This window comes from Pelodiscus sinensis, chromosome 5, assembly GCF_052426305.1.
Source record: "Pelodiscus sinensis isolate ZL-2025 chromosome 5, ASM5242630v1, whole genome shotgun sequence".
NCBI lineage: Eukaryota > Metazoa > Chordata > Testudines > Trionychidae > Pelodiscus > Pelodiscus sinensis.
The window spans coordinates 92,867,925-92,891,886 of record NC_143056.1 but is presented as its reverse complement, the minus strand read 5'-3'; the positions used below and the strand labels follow the sequence as shown (position 1 = coordinate 92,891,886).

The following is a 23,962-nucleotide window of genomic DNA, read 5'->3' as shown; positions in this document are numbered from 1 at the left end:
GGCCTGTGCCAGTTGACTTGGGCTCACGGAGCTCAGGCTGTGGGGCTATAAAATTGCGGTGTGGCTGTTCTGCCTCAGGCTAGAACCCAGGTTGTAGGACCCTGCACAGCAAAGGAGGGGGGAGAGAGATCAGATCCAGAGCCCAGCCTCCAGCTGCAGAAACTGAATGTTTATATTAGGGATGTAATAGTATAGTTGAATAACCAATTAACCGACAAGCAAAAGCTTATAGGTTAATGCTATAGACTACATTCATTTCCCTCCCCCTCCCCCATCCATGCTAGTAAATTTTTTAGTAGGCTGGCCAGCAGCCCAGCTCAGCTCCGGCTCATGCCAGATCCAGAAGCTCAGACATGTCCCCCCCAGATAAGGGGCTGCTGCCACCCCGCGCTGCTGCCTCTTTATCAGAGGCAACAGCACATGGCAACAGGCAGCTGGTCTGTGAGGGGACCAGGCGGGAGCTGTTTTTTAAACTGGCTCTCTTCACAGACCAACTCCTGCCTGGCACCCCAGGCTTCTGCCTTGGATACATTGGCAGCAGTGCAGAGTGGCACGGGGCTCCTCAGGAGGGAGGCCAGAGCGCACTGGCTGCTGGCCCCGCCCCCCGGGAGACTATAGAATAGTCGACTAACTGATAAGAATTCATGAGGTTACTCCACTATTCAATTAACCAATATTTAACATCCCTAGTCTACATAGTGATTTTGTAGTCTTGTAGTCCAAGCCCTGTGAGCCCAAGTCAGCTGACATGGGCCAGCCACAGGTATGTTATTGAAGACATATCCTTACAGACTATTTATTTTTTAAAGAAAGACAAAAGGGCCACAGTAGTTTGATTCCTTTCAAAGTAGGCCCTTACTGAAGATAACTAGCTTATTACCTACCAAATAAGGATTTAATGCTAATGCAAATATTTACTCTCAAAAGAATTCTTAAAAATAAATCACATGCAACTTACTTTACAAGTTATCATTTCTAAATGTAAGTAATTAAGCAGATGTGTTTTGTCTGCATTTAGTAGACACATATGGACAGAGGTGATAATCCTGGATCCATTTAAGTTACTGGTAAAATATTATTGTTTTTAATAAGGGCAGGGTTTCACTCAGAGTGCATTTGGGGACTTGACCCTGCCCAGTTCAAGTCAATGGACATTTGGCCATTGATTTTTAATGGAAATGGGATCAGACTCATAATTAGGGATTCCAATTTGAAATGTAAGGTGACAAGTAACAGAAAACATTGATTGCACTTTAAAAAATTCTGGTTTTAAAAAAAAATCAACTTCTCCCCCATCCTAAAAATGAGAAAAAGTTCCTTTCATGGGATTTTCAATAGAATTGATATCTTGTTTTTGTTGTTGGCTGAAAATTACCATGTGCATAATTTTTTAGACCCTGATCTTCACTGTTCACATTTAGGCCACACATAGCAGTCGTATACATTATGTAGCTTGCTTTCTTTGTGTACATTGCATTTTTTGTGTAATTGCAGTGAGGCATCAGATGTTGCAAACAATAAATGAGACTTAAAAAACCTTTTGAGTATTTAAAAAAAGTTTCTGTTTATTTTGTTGCTAAGGAAACAACTGATTTCTGCTCAAATTTATAGCCATTCAGATAACCCTATCAAATTATTTTTCTAGGAAGTTACAAGGCACAGAAGTCATTAAATATAAACAAGGAAAAGTAGCAAAAAAATATATACCCTCCCACACGCAATCCCTATATATATTTTAGAGGCATGTGAATGATTTATAAAAATCTGATTTGCTCTAAACAGTGGGCAATGGAACTTTTCATATTTGACCCAAATCATTGAAGAAAAGTAGGGCTAGGCCGTACCTTTCAGTCAGACCCAAGTAAAAGGCTGAATGAAGGTCAACTGCCACAAGGGAAACATGACTCAGCTTATCTACACTGAAAAACGCTACTGCATCACAGCTCGGCCGTTGCCCCTGTGTCGCTATAGCACTTCAGTGTAGACACTATGTCTACGTTGACACGAGTTTTCTCGGCAAAAAATATGCAAATGAGAGACTAATTTGCTTGAGTTGCAATTTCACTTGCATATTTTCTGCTGATCCGTTTTTGCACTGGGGTTTTTGCACAAAAACAAGCAGTGTGGATGGTTGTTTTGTGTGCAAAATTCTTAAGCCCCAAAAAAGGAGATATAACAATCTTGTGGGAAAAGGGGGTTTTGCGCAAAAAGAAAACATCCACACTGCTTGTATTTGCGCAAAAACCCGAGCACAAAATCAGATTGGCAGAAAACATGCAAATGAGATCACAACTCATGCAAATGAGTCCCTCATTTGCATACTTTTTACCGAGAAAACTCGTAGTGTAGACATACCCTACCTCTGCTGCCGAGGCGGATTCTTCTGATGGGCTAACACCGTTTACATGGGGAATGAAGTCAATTTAACAGCACCCCTCCGCTGTGTGGATTTTTCATGCTCCTGACCAACAGAGTTAAACCTGAGTTCCCATGCACACCCAGTCTGCACTGCCATCACTACATCCCTTTGTGCATTGTAGAGTACAAGCCCTAGTGCAGTCAACCATTTCTACTGATAGTAGAGGGAGCAAGCCTCACTCTTCCCTGTAGCTTCTTTAAATCCTTCCATCATTCAGGCTACATCTAGACTGCAGGCTTCTTCCGGAAGAAGCTTTTCCAGAAGAGATCTTCTGACAAAACTTCTTCCCAAAGAGAGCATCCACACTGTCAAAGCACATCAAAAAAGCTATCTGGTTTTTTCAAAACATAGCATCCACACTGAATGGATGCTCTCTCACATTTCAGCTGTGATTACTATGGACAGAATGGCCACCAGGGCACCTGTGCTTTTTCCTTTTCTTTTGAAAGAACTCCCTCTTCCCTGTCCACACATGCCTTTTCCCAAAAGAGCTCTTTTGGAAATAGGCTTCTTGCTCATAGAATGAGGATTACCAATTTTGGAAAAGCCCCTCTGTTCTTTCCATTTTCTTTCGGAAGAACATGATTGCAGCGTGGACGTAATTGAAGTTTTTTTGGAAAAATGTCCTTTTCCAAAACACCTCTGCAGTGTTGGCATACCCTGGGCCATGGAGGGAGCAGGTGGATTCAGGCCTGGATCTACAAAGGAACTTAGGCATTTCAATGCTCAGCATTGCAAAGACTAACTCTTAAGCACTTAGGGTACGTCTAGACTACATGCCTCTGTCGCCAGAGGCATGTAGATTAGGCTACCCGACGTAGTAAAATGAAGCGGCGATTTAAATAATCGCCTCTTCATTTAAATTTACATGGCTGCCGCGCTGAGCCGACAAACAGCTGATCCCAGGAGGTTTACCTGGGTGGTCGACAAATACCTTTGATGTCGACACCCGCGCATCCAGACTATCGCGCTGAGCCGACAAACAGCTGATTAGCTGTTTGTCGGCTCAGCGCGGCAGCCATGTAAATTTAAATGAAGCGGCGATTATTTAAATCGACGCTTCATTTTACTATGCCGGGTAGCCTAATCTACATGCCTCTGGCGACAGAGGCATGTAGTCTAGACGTACCCTTAGACAAAGCACTGAATTCCACAAATCCTGAGTTAGGTGCATAGGGTCCCTACAAAAGGCATAGAGAGAGTTAGGCACCTAAGAATGGGATTCACAAAAAACAGCTCCTAAATGAAGGAGATGCTGAGAAGTGAGATGTGTAGTAAGCCCCTCTCCTCTACAGTTAGGCACTTAAGTCCAAGCTTGAGAAGTCCTGTCTCTGCTTGTGATTCAGAGCAGAGTTCCAGGAATCAGGCACGGAGGCCATTTCTTACAACAAACATTGACACAGGTGGGGACCTGCCCACCTTATAACTTTTAGCCAGAGATTCGATCATTTACTCGTATATGGGAGAGCTGCATTTAAAGCCCCCTTCTGTATGATGGCAAGAAGGGATTTGAGCAGTGGGCTCCATACTTTTTTGTTGGGGGGGGGGGGAAGGCATACTCTACCCATTGAGCTAGGGGATAGCCTGATGTACAACTTCCTCAGTTTCTCCTGTTGAAGCTGTTCCATCTTGTATAAAGACTTAACCATTGGCCAGAGAGCTAACCTTGCAATTAACCTAGAAATGGGGGCACTCCCTTGGGAGATGGGGTCCAATGACTTATTTTTTTCCAAAGTGGAACAGCTTGAACCGGAGAGTTTGAGGGAGTCACACATCAGAACATCCCCTAGTGGTTAGGGCACTCACCTGAGTTGTGGGAGACCCTGCTTCAAAAATCCTCTTTCCCAAAAAGGCAGAAGGGCTCAACTGAACACGGGTCTCCCAGATCCCAGGTGAATACTCTACTTGCTGGGTTTTAAGGGAGAAAGTGGCACTGTCACCACTTCCTCAGCAGGTGGAGCATGTGATCTGGTAGGCATGTGGTAAGTTAAGCAGAGGAATGCCCATCTTAGCCTGATTTGAGGACTTGCTGGGGATTGAGATAGGCATCCAGATACCTAACATGAGATTGTGTGCCTGTCTGGAGGCGGGAGCTTAGGTGCCTAGAGAACTTTTGTAACCAAAATTGAGTTTAGGCACTCAAAGTATTAGGTGGCAGCCAAGTGGGTTTTGTGGATTGCAGCGGTACCTAAATCTGGGATTTAGGTGGCCGAATCTGGGGCATTGGTGCCTAAATACCTTTGTATTTGGATCTTAAAGTTGGCTCTCTCACAGTAGCTTAAGGATATACACACTTTTAAAGTGGCCTATTTAGGCAATAATCTTTTTTTTTTTTTTAAATATTGTTTAAGAGAAACTTGTAACTTATAAAAATAGTCCAGTTTGGCTTTAGTTTGTTGGGAGAAAGAGTCAGCAAACAGCTTTCATCTGCATATATCTGCATACTCAACCTGCATATATTTTTTTCCAACTAACCTAAATAACAGTCATGGACTCAATGTTACGGGTTTTTCATACAAATATACTGTACTGCATTTTCCCCTTTAACATGAACCACATCCTTCAAATCATTCTAAGTATACATTCACATATTTAAGAGTAATGATTTGGCTAAAAATATATATGTCTATTTCTTATCTGATTGTAGTAATTAACCTATCAAGGATAATTTGCTATAAAAGGTACAGTACTAGAAATAAATAGTTCTACAGTTCAAAGATCTTCAAAACAGATTGTCATTTTCATTCTGTTAAATTTTCTGAAGTCCTTTCAAAGCATGAACTAAATTTACTACACTCAAAAAGATAATTTGGACCTACATATATAAAGTCCCAATCAATTGAGAAATTAATTTCACTTAATCTCCTTCTTGGTTTTGTAGTGGGCAGAAACAACCAGGTAATTGTCTGGATTCATGTCCTTGATGGTCGGAGACTTGCTCTGGATTGGAGAGGTTTTCCCATCCACCCGAGAGATCTGTATTATTCGGCATGGGTCATGTTTCAGCAAGTACCCTGCAAAAGTCTCCCATCCTCCTCCTACACGAACCATCACATGTTTGTTATGCAGCATCTGAAATTGCAGAAAAGATAAAATCTTGAAGGGCTACCATGAGCTGAAAATCACATTTCTGTTTGAACATGTTGTGTTTACTATAATTACAAGTTAGATCATTAGCAGCCTGTTTTACAACAAAAATGGGAAGAGGCAGTTGCTTCTGGGTTGCACCACAAGATAATGAAAAGGAAAAAAAAAGCAAACAGGGGAGACAGAAAAGAAATTGCATGTAAGGACATGCAGAACTCAGTCAGATTTTAGCATTCTTAAAAAACGTTCACTTTATGTTCTTGCCATACTCCAGGGGGTGATGTTGTTCTTTAGATGTTTAAGGATAAGCTCCTTAGTAAAACTAGATGTTTTTACCTGGATTTGTTGCAATCATATTTAGGAATGATACAGCTTTTCATGTTGTAAAAACTGGCTTCTGGTTCATTATGGAAAAGGGAAACTAATTCTAGAAAGAGTTGACATTGAAAATAATCTATGCCCAAAATTGTTAAATGAGAGGTGGAGTTAATTTCTTTAATAAAAGAATAATAAATGAATAAAATGAAGCTTCCTTTAGCGTCAGTGACATGATTTAGCATCGTGTACAGTAGTAACAGAGAGAAAGAATAAAGTACGGTGGGTGTAAAATGAAGGATATCTAAAATAATGACAGTAGCCCGAAACAGTCATGGAGATTTCTGATTTCAGAAATAAATTTCAAGTGAAAATACAAATGAAGGTCCAGAGGTATTATAATAATTATTACTAATTAGCATCCCTGTTGGTTCCAAAGTAACCACACTATGCGTTATGCTTGCAATCTGTGTTTAGGAGACCCTTAGACATTAAAAAAAAATACGGCTGTTGCCTGTTAGGACACCCATTAACAGAGGTGTACTGAGAAACATGAAAACTGCCTATCTGCATCATGTCTGATTCTAATGCTAAGTTATCAATCTCTTATATCCATGAGAGGTAAGTATGCATATCCCTTATTTTCATAAGAGGCAAGTATGCATCAGCTGTACTCTCTAGCTCAATGTATTATTTATTATTAATTATTATTATTATTATCGTGTGTGCGCATGGCCTGTGATATAGTATTGCAATCAAGTATCACATTGTGGAATGTTGCAATTCTATTTATTAAAAGTATTTTTTTCTTGATATGCAAAAGGTGGGGAACCTATGGGCCAGATTCTTGGAAGCCCTGAGTCTTGGCACCCCCAATAGGGCTAGAGTTGTACACACCAGCTAGCTGGCAAGTCCCAGTGGCCCCTAGGCGCAAGAACAATAAGGGACGTTTTGTCGCCTCCCAAAGGCATGCAATGTTTTGCCCAATATTGTGCCATAGAAAATTCCAATACTAATTATATATTCTTGTATTGTTATCTCATTTACACCAGAGTAACTCTTCTGGCTTCAAATTATACTAGTATCACTGAGCCCAGAAGCTAGCAATTTGATAAAACATGAAATACATGAAATATCACACTGCATTCTCCTGCAAAACAAACAAAACACAATCTTTGTCCTGCATATTACAGCTCAACCTCTTATTAATTTGTTGTGTGAGACATTATAGTTGATCAGACTCTGTTGGATGAGAACTTCAGAAACAGTAAGAATTTGGATCCAGCAAGATCCAGCAAGTGTAAAGCTTATTAGTCAGACTTCAGTGTTGACATGCAGGAATTTTCATATTGCTACCAGCTGAATTTGAAGTCAGTGGTATACAGGTTGCACCTCTATAAACCGGGACTCTTTGGTCTAACAACATGTTCCAAGAGCAGAAAGACACAGCGCGCTGTGGGGGGAGGCAGGGTGGGGTGGAGGGGTGGGAACCTGGCTTGCTGAAGGGGGAGGGGAGAGCTGGGCTGTGGTTATGGGGGTGGGAGCCTGGCATATGTCCCATTTGGACTGCTGGGAGTAGGGAGGAGCAGAAGCCTGGTGTGCTGCTGAACTAGGACGCTGGGGGAGGGAGGGCGGGACGCTGCCATGCTGCGGGGGTGGAGGACAGGTGCTGGGAAGCCAGCTGCATGGCTCAGCTGAGTGGAAGGGAGGGGCCGGGAAGCCCAGCACACGTTCCAGGTGAGCTGCTCTGGGAAGTTGGCAAGCCCTGTGGGGTGGTGGGCGGGTACCAGGGGAGGGGCACAGCAGCAGAGGGGTCAGAAATGACCTCCTCTGGTCTGGCAAAATCACTCATCCGGCACCAGTAGGTCCCGAGGGTGCCAGACCAGGGAGGTCCAACCTGTAGTAGAAATATGAGAAAACATCCTTAACAGGCAACAGTATCACAAAGGAATATATAAATTATACCTCTGCAGTATACATTAATATAATCTCAAGAGGCAACATGAAATAAATGTATGGAGAAACATTTGCAATACGAATCATGTGGACTGAGCTGCCATTACACAAGACTTTGGAACGACAGTGAATATATACTAAAAATGGATGTGTGTGTCACAGAAACTCAAGTATAGAGAGCCTCAGGGTTTACTGAAGAGATATTAGGCTATACCCTTAACTCATGTAAATGTAACTCAATAAATAGTGCTATGATGGTTTACAAGAGTGGAGGATTTGGCCCAGTATATTTTTCTTGATACTATATTTCAGCCATATTTAAATATGCACTTTGGAAGGTGGGGAGAAATTACACACTGTGACTTTAATCCCAATCCCATTAGAGCCAAAAGGAAGGAATCTCAGTTACTTTAATTAGAGTTGTATCAGGCCCTAGAAACCAAAATCAGCAAAATTCAGCCAGAAGTAAGTTGGAAGCCTCCAGGTCATATTTAGTGGTGACATAACTAATGTCATTAGGCGTACACTGGTCATAAAGTGCTGGGGGCCTAGTGACAGGGTAGAGTTATTTGCAACTATCTGATATTCAGAAGTTATGCAATTTATACACTGAAAAGATGGAAGGTTGTGCAGCAGGGAAAGCAACTACTCGTGGGTGTATATGGCTCTAGATTCTAGAATGAAGATCACAGCCACTTCAACTTACCTCAGCTGAATTTGGGCCAAATAATCAAATTAATTCTTGTCATAAGAGGGCACAACTCGCATTTGCCATAGTTTAGCACTAAATATCCCATTTTGAAATGTACTTAGCACTACAACTACCACAGATGTCTAGAATCATCAATTTTTATATAGGCAAGGAGACAAATGCTGTTGACACTTCTTTAGTGGGAGAGGGAGGGAGGAGGATAAGAATGCATCATGAAAGGACTGCATTTCTGTAGCAACTGTATTAAATGTTTAATATAATTCAGTAGTGGAAATTCCTAGTGCATTGCTAATCAGCTGCAGCATTTTACCCCACAGGTGGCTGCATTCCAATGGTTGAGGAAATTATCCTTGTCCATTGTTGGTATATGATTGCTAAAACAGTAAGACTATACTGTGCTTGTGTTTGTAGGATTGGACCGCTAAGGCCCAGTCCTACAATGTGAGGCATTTAAGCAACGCCCAACATGCTTCAGTGAACGCAGGGAAGCTCTTTAAAGTCATGAGGGTTTGTCTATGTGCAGCAGGAGCACAGCATAATTTTGTAAAAAACTTTGGGATGGGAAATGCTAAAAATTAATTAGAGGATGGGTAAATTATTGAAAAGAAACAAGGTTTTTAAATGAATTTAGATCTTTTACTGTTTGTAAATTGCGTATCAACAGATCATTATTTCTGTGATTTTTTCTTATTCAAATTAATTTAAAAATAGTTTTATAATATATACTGTATAATACATTATGCAAATATGTTTCTGCCTGTGGATAACTCTCAGATAATTCACTTTTCACAGGAATATTCACTGTCCCAAATTCACATTGCTTTGACTGGACACATGTCATTTAGTTAAACACAAAATGTTAAAGTTAGATTTGCAGTGTGCAAATACTTTAAATTCTAGATTAAAAATATCATTTTCTGTAAATATTATTGTCAGTAATATAATTTTAGAATATTCATGAAATGAAAACCCAAAAGAGTAAAAATGCTATCAATGAGAATTCATTTAAAACTGTGAATGAAAAGTTGTCATTTTTTTAATATTTGCTTGACCTTAATATTCAAATATTATGAGTTCTTTAATATAAATACATTTCCATGCAAAATCTCTTAAATTTCTATGCTTTTCTTAAGTTTCCAAGATCAGGAATCATCTAGGAGATGTGTAAGTCAACATTTGAAATCAAAATACACCAGCATAGGTCTGGACTAACTCCAAGAGCTCCATCTGTTTTAAGTATTTGTGGTATTATGTGTTTCTAAAAAATCATGTGTTTTCAGCAGTCCATGAAAAATTAAAATACCAGTTGGATTTACTATTGTAAAGTACCCTGCTTTAAAAATTATTACACTAACCTACATTCAAGAGAATGCATGCAAGTTGAATTTTTAGGTATCTTTAATGCAATATCATATTGAATGTTTATTTATACTTCATCACTGGGGATCAGTAATTTCTGCCAATATTTTTCCATCTAGTTTTGTATTGGGCACTTTTCAACAGATTTTCTTTATACATTCCCATAAGGAAATAGCTTTTTAGAAATCATGGGTAACTATTGCTATGTTTAATAGCTTTGATAATGCCTACTAATCAAAACAGGAAAATGAGCAAATGAAAATTCCCAGCATGACTATGAAAGAAATACTGAATGGATACCAACTAAAATGGCCAACATTGTTCCATAATATTTTGAACAAAACCTGAAATTTAAAAAGTTTAAGGGACAGATTTTTGCTCATGTTAATCCAGAAAAACAACACTGATTTAAAGACAGAGTAATGTTACTGAGTTAAACCAATGTGATTAGTTTGTATTTATATCAGCGTAACTGATATCCAAATGTGTGTGTAAGTATCAGTAGTAGAGCATCTCCATTTGTTTTGTATAGTCTCTCTCGCTCTCTCTGTCTCTCTTTAATTAAAAGTCTGTCTGGAGTAAAGTCACTCCCTACAGAAAAGCACACTCCGGATCATACACTAATGGTTTGGTCTAATTAGTTAGAGTCGTGGTTTGGCAATTGTGATATTTAGGCCTAGTCTATACAAGAACAGATTTTATCAGTATAGCTAAGTTACCAAATCCTGCTAGTATAGATTCCATTTTGCCCCCATGCTTTATATCAGTAAATTGAATTTGCAAACATTTCCAGATATAACACACATCTGAAGGAAGCCGTCTGGTAACGGCAGAGGATTGGAAGCTATCAAAATTAGGTTCTTCTATCAACTCTGACAGTCATTTAATGAATGTATGGTCATGTGTAAGTGTCTCAGTATACCTATTTATAAAACTAGTTTTCTGCTGACAGTTAAGAATCCAACTCTCTTTGGGAATCTGTTATACGTCCCCTATTTTACCGTGAAAACATATCACCTCAAAGTGCATATTGGATTGTATGATGTTCTAGCAAATGATCACATATTTCAGACCTGGTAAAAAATGATTCAGATACTATGCTGAGAGGTGTTCAGGTACTATTCAGAGGAGTGTGGTTTACATGTATAGATCAAGAGAGAATCATGTATTCTTAGTCTTTAAAGTATAACTTATTAAGCAACCTGGGCATGTAATGAGAAACGGATGTAATGACAAAGGCAGGTAAGCACAGAACTCAGTGCTTCATTATTTATATGTCAGGGTGAGAAAGGACAAGGCCAGACCCCCAATCAGTCTCTGAATCCCTAAATGCAGTGTTCCCATTCTCCTTAAGGCAGGAATGAAGCCAAGCAGAGATCCATGTATTATATTATAGGAGGCTCCACCTGCACACAGGGTTTACCACAAGCCTTGTGAGGGGTGGGGGTTCCTTCCCCTTTTCCTCCGGTATGTATGGGTGTGGGTGTTCCTAGCTCCCTGCCAAGACCCTTGGGATTTTGGGCAATACGACCTTATATGGTGGGCCCCTGAAAATGGTGAAGACAACTATTTATAACCCCTCAAAGATATAAGGTAGTGCAGCTGGCCAAAAATGATAACAGCATGAAGGGAAAGAGGAGGTGGGGGTACTTGAGGAGGTCCCCATGGATAAGGGCAGGAGTTAAAGCATAGTTCTCCCTCTTCTAAAGGCAGAACTCTCCCGCACCTACTTATGCTCGTGGCTGGTGTAGTGAAAACTTCCTATCTTTCATTCTACTTTATGTGCGTGTGCCTCAAATATTCCACCTTGGGTTGATTTGAGTGTGTCAGAAAATAGACCCACTTAGATGCTTAAGTGCAGATTTAGGGAACCATACTTGAAATCTGAGCGGCCCACACAAATTTATGTAAATACAGGCACTGAACCAGTGCTCCCTCTAAGCTGCATGGCAGCACAGCCTCACAGCTGATTAATCAGTCCCGCCCAGTCAAAGGCTCAGAGCTCTCTGCACTGAGCTGACTGACTGGGCAGGGCTGATTAATCACCTGGGAAGCTGTGCTGCCCTGCAGTTTAGAGGGAACACTGGACTGACTGCCTCTTAAGAAATGCAGTGCAAATTCAATAGCCAATTTCACATATTAATTTTGCCATGTTTCAGTCATTGATATACATTAGTCATGTATGGATTCATAAACAACAAAATTAAATCAGAAGAAACATTTCCCAGCTTTGAAAGATCAGTCAGACTATCTCCTTTTTTCATTATGATAACAAATGAATCTCCTTAAGTCCCATTTTGTCCAATCCACTCTCAGTACGGAGAGTATATTTTAGTATATTTTATACTATTTTGAAGTGATTTATCACATCTTGTTCTAAATGTCTCAAATTTTGCAGCTTTCACTACCACATGAGGAAAACTATGGATCGTTTCAAACAAATTTTTTTTTAAATGTCCTCTGAGATTTTGTGTTCTAAGTTCCAACTCTCTGAAAAAGGAATGCATATTGAAATGATGGCTTTGCCCTCAAGGGACACTTGTGATAATGAACACAGAGAATAGTTAATACATTGGGGTAACACTTCCTTTTCACTGCTGGGGGATTTACATGCCTAAATCCCATTAAATGAATCCCCTATAACATGAGATGAAAAAAAATCCCCTATATTAAATCTTAGTATCTCTAGAACCTGTTAATTGCTTGTCACAACATATCCCGCTTTATCAAGAGGTAGTTTTATAAATAATACTTTGTTTTGAGCTGTACTTCTAAAGAATTTTATATGAATTTTACAACAAAAGATTCTATCAAACATGCTAAAATGTATCTGCCTTGTTTATCAAAACAATACATTAGTGGACCCTCTTCCCTCTGAATGATTCATTGTGATAGATATACTGCATACCCAAAGAACAGGCTAGGAATCCATTGCTAATACATATTTAGAACTTAGGTTCACTGATTTAAGTCACCAGTTCCAGAGTAAATCAAATACATATTTTCTGATTTTGTAATGAGTGTGTCTTAAAAAATAAAGTGAAATGGAGTCACTAAATTTCCAGCTGTGACCAGAATAGATTTTGCCATTATATTTCATTCTTTCTTTCTATCTTTGCCTTAAAGAACAAATAGAAACAAATACAATTACCAGCTGCTGTGACAAAATTGCCACATGTATGCATCTCACCATACTGACCTGCATTTAAAACGCACATACAAAGTTAGCACTTGCATGCAAGTACCACGGACTTAACAGACAGTGCTAAAAGCTCCATCCAACTGGAAGGAGTTTTGGCAGCTGCTGATTCAATGATGCTATAGGCTATGAACTAGCAGAAAGAGAGGCTTCTACCTTTCCCATTTTCCACAGCCACATTCTGCTCCTAATCATTTCATAGGAGTAAAGTTTGTGACTGCCAAATATGATGATCAGACAGGGAAACTAGGGTGACACTCAGCTGTAAATTCAATGATACTCTTTCCCACATGATTTAGGGTCAAAAGCTTCAGAGGGGTAGCCGAGTCAGTCTGTAACAGGAAAAACTAAAAAACAACAAATAGTCTAGTAGCACCTTAAAGACTAACAAAACATGCGGATGGTATTTTGAGCTTTCATGAGCGCAACCCACTTCTTCAGATGGTTTTCAGAGAGCAGAAATCTAGGGGGCTCTTGTACATCTAGTAGTTGTAAACACAAGTATCTTGTTGGTCTTTTGTATGTGCTAATACCCACACTGAATATGAATCACTCGAGTTGTGGAGGGAAATATCTGCTTCTGCCCTTTTCAGAAGCTGGCCACAAATATCAGTCAATAGGGGAACATCAATCAAACAAGCCTACAGATAGCTGTCTCTTAGCAGCAAACAGTTCCATTTTGGAAGCCAGCCAAGAAAAAGAAATAGATCATGCAGTTTTAAGTTTTTCCTCAATTTACAAGAAGCTGGAAACCATCACACTATTTTCATCACTTTCTCTAAACAAGGATTGTTATTAGCATCAGTATATTCAGAAAAATAAGATACGAAGAATAATTTACCATCTGTTATTTAGATAGTATTCTCAAAGGCGCATAGAGTCCTAGCTTTCATTGAAATCACTGGAAGTTAGATGTGCAAATCCACTGAGAACCTGCTCTTAAGCAGTGTGGATGAAAGACCATCTTTTGATTATGTTTATTTACAATGCCTAGCACAGTAAGGCCTCCATCTCTGGGGCAGAATATCACAGGGCAAATAAGTGAGAATAATGCCAAATGTATATGCTGTTTTAACTTGGGCACATTTCAAACTGCTTCAGAAGAACATGAGCGCATTAATTCAGATTCATAAAGCTTCCTTTTAATATTCTTTTTTAGAAATGAAAATAAAATAGTTTTATTGATGTTTTGCAGACAGCCTATAGGAAGTACCTTGACTTCAAAGAAAACCCTGAAAGAAAGCCATTTAGGACACAATAAAAGATTCATAAGCTCTAGAGATCAATCAACAAAAGCCTTAAGATGTCACCATTCTACCATGGGACCAGATGCTTTTGAATTATGATACAACTGTATTTGGATGAGGAGGTGTTTTTTCCTCCCCCACCATAACACTCATTTCAGCTACCTAAGCAGACCTGAAAAACATTGAGATTCTAACATTACTTTTGCAGGATTGCTCGCTTAAATTCATAATGTATGAAAGAATTCTTTACCTGAGGCAAGCTATTGGTATATAGTACAGAACAGCCTCATATCAGATTTTCTTTTTGAAGAGTTAATGGAAATACTGATGTTGTACATGGAAAGGCAGGGTTTTTTGTTTGTTTCTTTGTCTTTGAACCAAATAAGAAAGCTTACTGAATTGTCAGCAGAAAACCAGTTAATAATCATAGCCATGCTCTTGATACTAACACTTTCTTTAAGGCTATTAGGCTTTGTAAATGTTTTCTTTAGGTCAGAGAGAAAGTGAAAAGCAAAATGATTTAAACACAGTTCGGCAGCAGATTTGTGTTCATATTTGATTGCTGTACATTAATTTTCTTTTGCTACTATTCTTTTTAAAAGGATAAAATCAGGGGAATGATAGATTGGATGGCTTAAGATAAGGGGTTAAAACAGCATATGGAGTCTTACATCTACCTCACCACTGTCTGATAGTTGTTTAGTAAATTATGTAAGCTGAATCCAGTTACTTGTCGACAGATGCCAACTATACAAATAAGCATTTCTGGCTACCTCAGCAGAGAAGCCAGGGATTTGGCTAGTCATGGAGAATGAACTACCCTCTCATCCCTCAAGACAATTGTGCTAGTTTAGGATTGAAACACTTGATCAGGCAGTTTAGGGAAATTTGCACTGCCAGTGTTGGTGCTGAACCTGTTTTGTTAGATAATTAGAACATTAACACTTTGAAAGAATGTGCATTGACAATTTTGACCCTATTCTCACTTTAAAAACTAACAAATTTATTAGAGCTTAAGCTTTCCTGAAATACAACTCACTTCTTCAGATGCTTGAGAAGTGAGTTGTATCTCATGAAATCTTATGCTTTAATGAATTTGTTACTCTTTGAAATGCCACTGGACTCCTTGTTCTTTTTGTTGAAACAGACTAACACAGTTACCCCTCTGAAAACTATTCTCAATTTGTTATTCATCTTTTTTCTCCAGCCCATTGGATTTCCTGTGATACATGAAAAGTACTTGATTGCTTAACAAACATCGGTACAGGGGCCAGTATTGAATGGCAGATGAAAAGAGTATGCTTGAAAATGTAAATTTCAATATTGGCATGAGGATATTATTTGTAACCTGTGAAGCAGGTAGATAAATACGTTTAAGTGTATTTCCGTGCTATCAAATCTTTAACATGCCCTGAAATCTACAAAGATAATATTGATAATTTCATAAAACTGGCAGTCAGATTATGCAACATTTTCATTTAGGGCCTAATCCAATGATATATCTACACTTAAAAAGCTATCCCAGCATATCTGTGCCACTACAGTTATGCTGCAGAAGCACCTCAGTGTAAACATTACCTACACTAATGGAAGGGATTTTCTCCTTGGCACAGGCAATCCATCTCCTCTAGAGGTGGTAGCTAGGGTGATAGAAGGATTTTTCCATCAATCTAGCACTGTCTACACAGGGATTTAAACTGATGGAATGCCAACCTAAATCTGTTACTGTTTACCCCGCTTCACTGAGCAATGGGCCTACCTTATCTTTGGTTTGCCTCTTGCTTCTAATATATTTGTAGAATGTTTTCTTGTTACCCTTTCTGTCTCTAGCCAGTTGAGCTTCTAATTTTGCCCCCACATACTTGACTTTATGAGATCCAAAAATTACCCTTCTGTTACAGGAAAAAGGTAATATTTTTCAGAGAAAGGAATTCAGATATTCTTATGATGGACACTATAAAACTATATAGCATGTCCTAAGAAAGTGCACTCCAAATTCAGATGCCCTAGTGTTCTCTTTCATCTCAAAGGCATTCCTATAAAAATCAGAGTAAAATACGTCACCAGCTCAATCACTTCACATAATTAGTTTCCTCATTGTAGAAACTCAACTCTGTTGAGATATAAGTGTGGGATAGAATGAATTGTTTTATAGGTTTCACATGCTTTACTCTCACTTAATTGATCAGACAGTAATTTTGCTTTTATATTACTTTCCCTTCCCTACAAGGCTCAGATTACTGTCCATTTTGCAACTTCTTTCATTTGCCGGAAACTTTTTTATGAGCTAGTCAGCCTTTAACAGCAGGAGTATGGATAAAGCTGACCTAAATTTAGAACACATTTGCCTATCGGGACTCACCATAGTGTGTTTTCAGACACCTTATTACTTATTCCATTCACAGGTTGTCTCTACAGGCTATTTGCACCTTGAGTGAGATTTTTTATTTCCAATTGAGTCTTTTGACATTTATGCATCTTTTAAAGCTATTTTATGAATCAACCTTGTGTTATATGTAACAGTGTTCTAAGGTGGAGTACTCTCAATAAATCTGCTGATGTAAACCAGAATTGAAGACGTTGGTATCATATGAAACACTGAGGAACATGAAAACAGGTGTTCAATAGATCAACTGAAAACCAGACTACTAGCACAGGCTGCATATTAATAGACAATCACACAGTAAGTGTGACCAGTATTACTATGGAACCTGCTAAATAAAAAGTATTTACTTGTAGTTCTTCTCAGAACATATCATTCCAACAGGATTCTAAATGTGGAGCTTTTTATCCTTGAGGGTAGTGGGAGATTGGCCGCCAGACCCCATATTGGCCATCGTACACAACCTCTATTTGGGTATAAATACGGCCACGATGTTCCAGTCTGTGCCTTTGTTTGCATAGGAAGCAAAGTCTGATTTCAGACCAGCTAAGGTCATACCAAGGTGAAATATAATCAGCCATCCATTTAGATGTGGTAATGACACCCAGCATATCTGTATAAAGGGCATTGAAATGAAAAGTGTGAGGGAAGTGCAAAGTATTATCTGTATAGCAAACTATGAAGTCTGAAGCCTTTGAAATCTTACATCTTTTATTTCCTAATATTCAGAGTATATGAGATCCTTAGCAATAATTGGTTCAAAACTGCTTACAGTTACACTACTGTAAATCCTGGGTAACTGACGGAAGTCAAGGGAGGTACTTTGGATACAAAATAACAGCAGGATTTGGCCTTTCGGGATTCACAGTTCTGTGATTAAACTTTTCTTTGCGCTTATTTCTGGATTGCGTCTGGCACATGCTGCTCTCCCGCCCCTTAAATAAGGGACAGGGATGTTCTGATTTTGGGTGTCTAATTAACACTCCTGCTTCAAAAAGGAAGCGTGTGTAGGCGAGCACCTTGCGTGAGAAATGATTCAGCTGCAGAAAGGAGTAAACATGCTTGTTTATTCATTAGGAGGCAAGAGAAGCCCGGGGCTTATGAGGCATTGGTGTAGGAGGAACAATATGAAGCAAAATTAATTGGATGTGGTAGTCTCACTCACAGAATAGCATTTTCCATCTCCACAGTACCTCACAGCATCCCATTGCCATTGTGCAATTAGGAGAACACGGGGGCTGTGGGCTTAATCCAGTATCTATTGACTTCTATGCACTTTAGGTAAGGCCCCATGTCAGAGGACCAAGAGATGGAAGCTTCTTGTGCACTTCTTCTCTGTACTCTTACATTGACGCTGGAACACTTTTTACAGTTGAGTGCTGATTGCCAGTGGTCCCCAAGCTTTTTACTGTATACCTCCCTTACCCCTATCTGTGTCCTCTTTTCCCAGAGCTGCAGCCAGGATGAGGCCATTGCTTCAGATGTAAGGGGATAGGAGGATGCAGACAGGGGAAAGGGAGCTGAGGCTGGGAACACAACTTCAGGCTGGAGCAGAGCCCCAGCTAGCAATCCTGCAGCTGGAACTCTGTAAGCAGGACTGATGGAAGCTGAGACCCAGGGGCAGGGACAGAAGATCCCTGGCATAGATCTTGCAGCCAGGACTCTGGGCTGGGATCCTAGGTGCAGGACCAGCGCCTGAGACTCCGTGCGAAATGGAGGGTGCTGCAGCTCTCTCCCTCCCCCCATCCAGTTCCAGGGTCTATGCACGATAATGCAGGGGCCAGTCACAATGTAGGCCAAAGTTCTCCATCAAATTAAATCTAGGCTGTTTAGCAGAAATTTAAGTACTAAGCTGCTGCACATTTCCAGCCAGAGCAAGTGACTCATAACAAATATTTTATGCAATGCTCAGCAGAAAAGGTGATATGGTGAATAGATTAAATATGAAGCATAAAGCCAGGGGGAGAGTTGATGAGGTTAAGGGGGGGGGGGAGACAAAAAATGTAAACTGGCAACAGCCTGGAGATATGGAAAACCAGATGTATTAAGATTAAATAATATGGGAAGGAGAAGAAAATATATAACAGTGCAAAACACACAAAACCGTCAAGGCAAAACTATGCATTATTGGTTGAAGTGGGAAGGGCCAACTACAATCTTTGAATCAAAAGCACAGATGTCCCTTCTTAGCAGAAGAGAATTATTAATTCTTAGTTTTTGTATCCATAATGTTTGTACAAGCACTCAGTGCCTCGGAGAGTCACTTATTAAAGGCAAATAATTAATTAAGGACAGATTCTGCCTTGTTTATTTAGACTAAATATTGCAATCAGTAGCACCAGTAGAGGAGAGGGTATGAGTGAGGACATAAGCAAAGGTAGCAGAGTCTAGCCCTAAACAAATAAAAGCATTGTTGTGCTTATGAGACGCAATACTACAAAACAAAGCTTTAAGTAAAAAGGAAATTATTCATTTAAAGGGGTACTCTTTTTAGGGCCCCCAAAATTACTGTCCTTTAGGGTTTTTTTTTCAGAAAGTGTGTGCAAACAGAAATCCTAGCCACACTGATGTCAATGAAAGTTTTGCCCTTTGGTGTTTTTACATATAGCTCCCCCCACACAAGTGCCCGCAACTGCTGAGTCACGTGATAAATTTATTTATCATGCCTGCTTAAGTACCTAAATCTGTTCCCTGCCTTCAAAACCAGTCCCTCAAAACTTACTTTACCATTCCAAATTTCTAAGCAGCAGCTTCAAATAGCCACCAAAAGAGAAAATCAACCTGTCCCCCAAATTTTTCTTCTTACATAAGAACATAAGAACATAAGAACGGCCGTACTGGGTTAGACCAAAGGTCCATCTAGCCCAGTATCCTGTCTACCGACAGTGGCCAGCACCAGGTACCCCAGAGAGGGTTGACCGAAGACAATGATCAAGCGATTTGTCTCCTGCCATCCCTCTCCAGCCTCTGACAAACAGAGGCCAAGGACACCATTTTATCCCCTGGCTAATAGCCTTTTATGGACCTAACCTCCCTGAATTTATCCAGCTTCTCTTTAAACTCTATTATAGTCCTAGCCTTCACCGCCTCCTCTGGCAAGGAGTTCCACAGGTTGACAACACGCTGTGTGAAGAAGAACTTCCTTTTATTAGTTTTAAACCTGCTACCCATTAATTTCATTTGGTGTTCTCTAGTTCTTCTATTATGGGAACTAATAAATAACTTTTCTTTATCAGCCCTTTCCACACCACTCATGATTTTATAGACCTCTATCATATCCCCCCTCAGTCTCCTCTTTTCTAAACTGAAAAGTCCCAGTCTCTTTAGCCTCTCCTCATATGGGACCCGTTCCAAACCCCTAATCATTTTAGTTGCCCTTTTCTGAACCCTTACCAAGGCCAAAATATCTTTTTTGAGGTGAGGAGACCACATCTGTACACAGTATTCAAGATGTGGGCGTACCATAGTTTTATACAGGGGCAGTAAGATGTTCTGGGTCTTATTTTCTATCCCTTTCCTAATAATTCCTAGCATCCTATTTGCCTTTTTGACCGCCGCTGCACACTGCGTGGAAGTTTTCAGAGAACTGTCCACGATAACTCCAAGATCTCTTTCCTGATTTGTCGTAGCCAAATTAGCCCCCATCATACTGTACGTATATTTGGGGTTATTTTTCCCGATGTGCATTACTTTACACTTATCCACATTAAATTTCATTTGCCATTTTGTTGCCCAATCACTCAGTTTGGTGAGATCTTCTTGGAGTCCCTCACAGTCTGCTACTGTCTTGACTATCCTAAACAGTTTGGTATCATCTGAAAACTTTACTACGTCACTGCTTACCCCTTTCTCCAGATCATTTATGAATAAGTTGAAAAGGATTGGTCCCAGGACTGACCCTTGGGGTACACCACTAGTTACCCCTCTCCAATCTGAAAATTTACCATTTATTCCTACCCTTTGTTTCCTGTCTTTTAGCCAGTTCTCAATCCAAGAAAGGACCTTCCCTCTTATCCCATGGCCATGTAATTTACACAAGAGCCTTTGGTGAGGGACCTTGTCAAAGGCTTTCTGAAAATCCAAGTATACTATATCTACTGGATTCCTCTTGTCCGCATGTTTGTTAACCCCTTCAAAGAACTCTAATAGATTAGTAAGACAGGATTTCCCTTTACAGAAACCATGTTCACTTTTGTCCAACAAATTATGTTCTTCTACATGATTCACAATTTTATTCTTTACTATTGTTTCGACTAATTTGCCCGGTACTGAAGTTAGACTTACCGGTCTGTAATTGCCAGGATCGCCTCTAGAGCCCTTTTTAAATATTGGTGTCACGTTGGCTACCTTCTAGTCATTAGGTACGGAAGCCGATTTAAAGGATAGGTTACAAACCACAGATAATAGCTCAGCAATTTCCCATTTAAGTTCTTTTAGAACCCTTGGATGAATGCCATCCGGTCCCGGAGATTTGTTAACATTAAGTTTTTCTATTTGTTCCAAAACCTCCTCTAATGACACTTCAATCCGGGACAGTTCCTCAGATTCATCACCCACAAAGGACGGTGCAGATTCAGGAATCTCCCCAACATCCTCAGCCGTGAAGACTGAAGCAAAGAAATAATTTAGTTTCTCCGCAATGGCTTTATCGTCCTTGATTGCTCCTTTTATAGCTCGATCATCTAGGGGACCCACAGGCTTTTTAGCAGGTTTCCTGCTTCTAATGTACTTGAAAAACATTTTGTTATTTCTTTTTGAGTTTTTGGCTAGCTGTTCCTCAAAATCTTTTTTTGCTTTTCTTATTACATGTTTACACTTGATTTGACAGTGTTTATGTTCCTTTCTATTTATCTCACTAGGATTGGACTTCCACTTCTTAAAAGATACCTTTTTGTCCCTCACTGCTTCTTTTACATGGTGGTTAAGCCATAGTGACTCTTTTTTAGGTCTCTTGCTATGTTTTTTAATTGGGGTATACATTTAAGTTGGGCCTCTATTATGGTGTCTTTAAAAAGTTTCCATGCAGCTTTCAGGGATTTGGCTCTAGTCACTGTACCTTTTAATTTCTGTTTAACAAACCTCCTCATTTTTGTGTAATTCCCCTTTTTGAAATTAAATGCCAGGGTGCTGGACTGCTGAGGTGTTCTTCCCACCACAGGAATGTTGAATGTTATTATATTATGGTCACTATTCCCAAGCGGTCCTGTAACGGTTATATCCTGGACCTGATCCTGCACTCCACTCAGGACTAAATCGAGAATTGCCTCTCCCCTTGTGGGTTCCTGCACTAGCTGCTCCAAGAAGCAGTCATTTAAGCCACTGAGAAATTTTATCTCCGCTTCTCTTCCTGAGGTGACATGTATCCAGTCAATATGGGGGTAATTAAAATACCCCATTATTATAGAGTTCTCTATTTTGGTAGCCTCTCTAATCTCCCTCAGCATTTCTACGTCAGTATCGCTGTCCTGGTCAGGTGGTCGGTAATATATCCCTACTGCTAATTTCTTATTATTGGAGCATGGAATTTCTATCCATAGCGATTCTATGGAACATGTTGATTCACTTAATATTTTTATTTCATTTGATTCTACATTATCTTTCACATACAGTGCCACTCCGCCACCCACCCGGCCTGCTCTATCCTTTTTATATATTTTATATCCCGGTATGATTGTGTCCCACAGATTTTCCTCATTCCACCAGGTTTCAGTGATGCCTATTATGTCTATCTCCTCATTTAATATGAGGTACTCTAGTTCACCCATCTTATTAGTCAGACTCCTAGCATTTGTGCACAAGCACTTTAAAAATTTGCCACTGGTTATTTGTCTGCCCTTCCCTGATGCATTGGATTCCTTTCTATGCAGTTGTTTGTCAGCTCTGGCCAATGGTTTGCCCTCTCCCCTCCTCTCTTTCCAACTACAGCTTAGAGAATCTCTATCAACGGATTCTCCTCTAAGAGAAGTCTCTCTCCGATTTACGTGCATCTCCGCACCAATCGGCTTTCCCCCATCTCTTAGTTTAAAAACTGCTCTACGGCCTTATTAATGTTCTTCTACCACAAAATATGGAATTTGATGTCAAAATTACACTTGGCTGATATGGAGGTAATGTAGATGCCATATGCGGTACAGATATGTGATAAATAAACTTAACATATGCCTTTGCAATGTATCACTTTTATCACTGCACCACCTGCACACTAATTCATCTCCTTTGGGATTAATTTAACAGTCTAGCCCCTCAACTGCTTTAAACATCTCTCTCTCTCTCTCTCTGTCTCTCTCAATTTCTCAAGTTAAAAATGGCTTGTTTACTTTCTTCCTTTTTTGTGCACCAGCATCCATGGGAATGCCATTGCAGGAGAGCTATCACTGCTACTGTCCTGGTACACCTGCATTTAAGCTGGAAAGTACGATTCCCAGCTCATGCAGACATACCCTGCTAGCTCTGTTCAAGCCAGTGCGCTAAAAATAGCAATATAGGTAGCACAGGGATTAGCTCAAGTTTGCTCCCTCAGTAATATCCAGGGGATCCAAATGGGCAAAAACCAGGTCAATCTCTTACTGTGTGTTTGTGTAGTCCCTAGCTCAATAGAGACCTGACCTTAGTTGAGGCTGATAGCTGCTGCAGTAATACAAAACATTAGTACTTAATAGCAATAATATCAAATGGGACCAGGAACCAAACTACTTCCATTTTATCAAAGCAAAATCTTATCAAGAGGTTTGTGAAAATACAATTACTCCAACTTTGGCCCATTAACGAGATGGGCCCAAACTAGAAACATTTATCCTCATTCCCCTGAAGTTTGGGGTTTGTATAAAATGTAATCCAGGTCCAACCACTTTGCTGTCAACAATCCTCTTTGAACAGAATTATCATAGATGCACTCATGTGTAATGTGTCAATGTGACCATGAGACACATAAATAGGCCTAAGACCCCCGTCATTCCGATAACACGGGTAATTGCCTAAAGTAACACAATTTCCTGGAAAGCAAAAGTTATATATGTGCTGATTAAGATGCTTTCAGGCTGCTATGATTGAGAGCAGCATTTGGCCTGCTGACTCATAAGATTTTTAAACCCAGTCAGCAATGGGAAGATGTGCTGCTGCTCTATTTGGTAATGACATCTTGACATTCTCAGGCAGTGATATACGATGACAAAACAGTATAGTGTGACCATCAGTTCATTAACAAGCCCAATTTGTGAGATTTTTAAGTGATTCACTCCTACATCTTGAAAGAAAGAAAGAAAGAAAGAAAGAAAGAAAGAAAGAA

The 23,962-nt window shown here is 39.8% G+C and overlaps 1 protein-coding gene across 5 annotated transcripts in view; it reads right to left on the bottom strand.

The window, feature by feature from the left end:
* Positions 1-3,959: 3,959 nt before the first annotated feature.
* The window catches only part of GAS2 (growth arrest specific 2), a 164,455-nt gene continuing 144,452 nt past the window's right edge, over positions 3,960-23,962 (bottom strand). For all 5 annotated transcript variants that reach the window (XM_006111497.4, XM_006111496.5, XM_075927752.2 and 2 more), the window contains one exon: positions 3,960-5,491. In XM_006111497.4, coding sequence (XP_006111559.1) covers positions 5,273-5,491 — 219 coding nt within the window. In that variant the 3' untranslated portion in view covers positions 3,960-5,272. The remainder of the gene's footprint in view (positions 5,492-23,962) is intronic.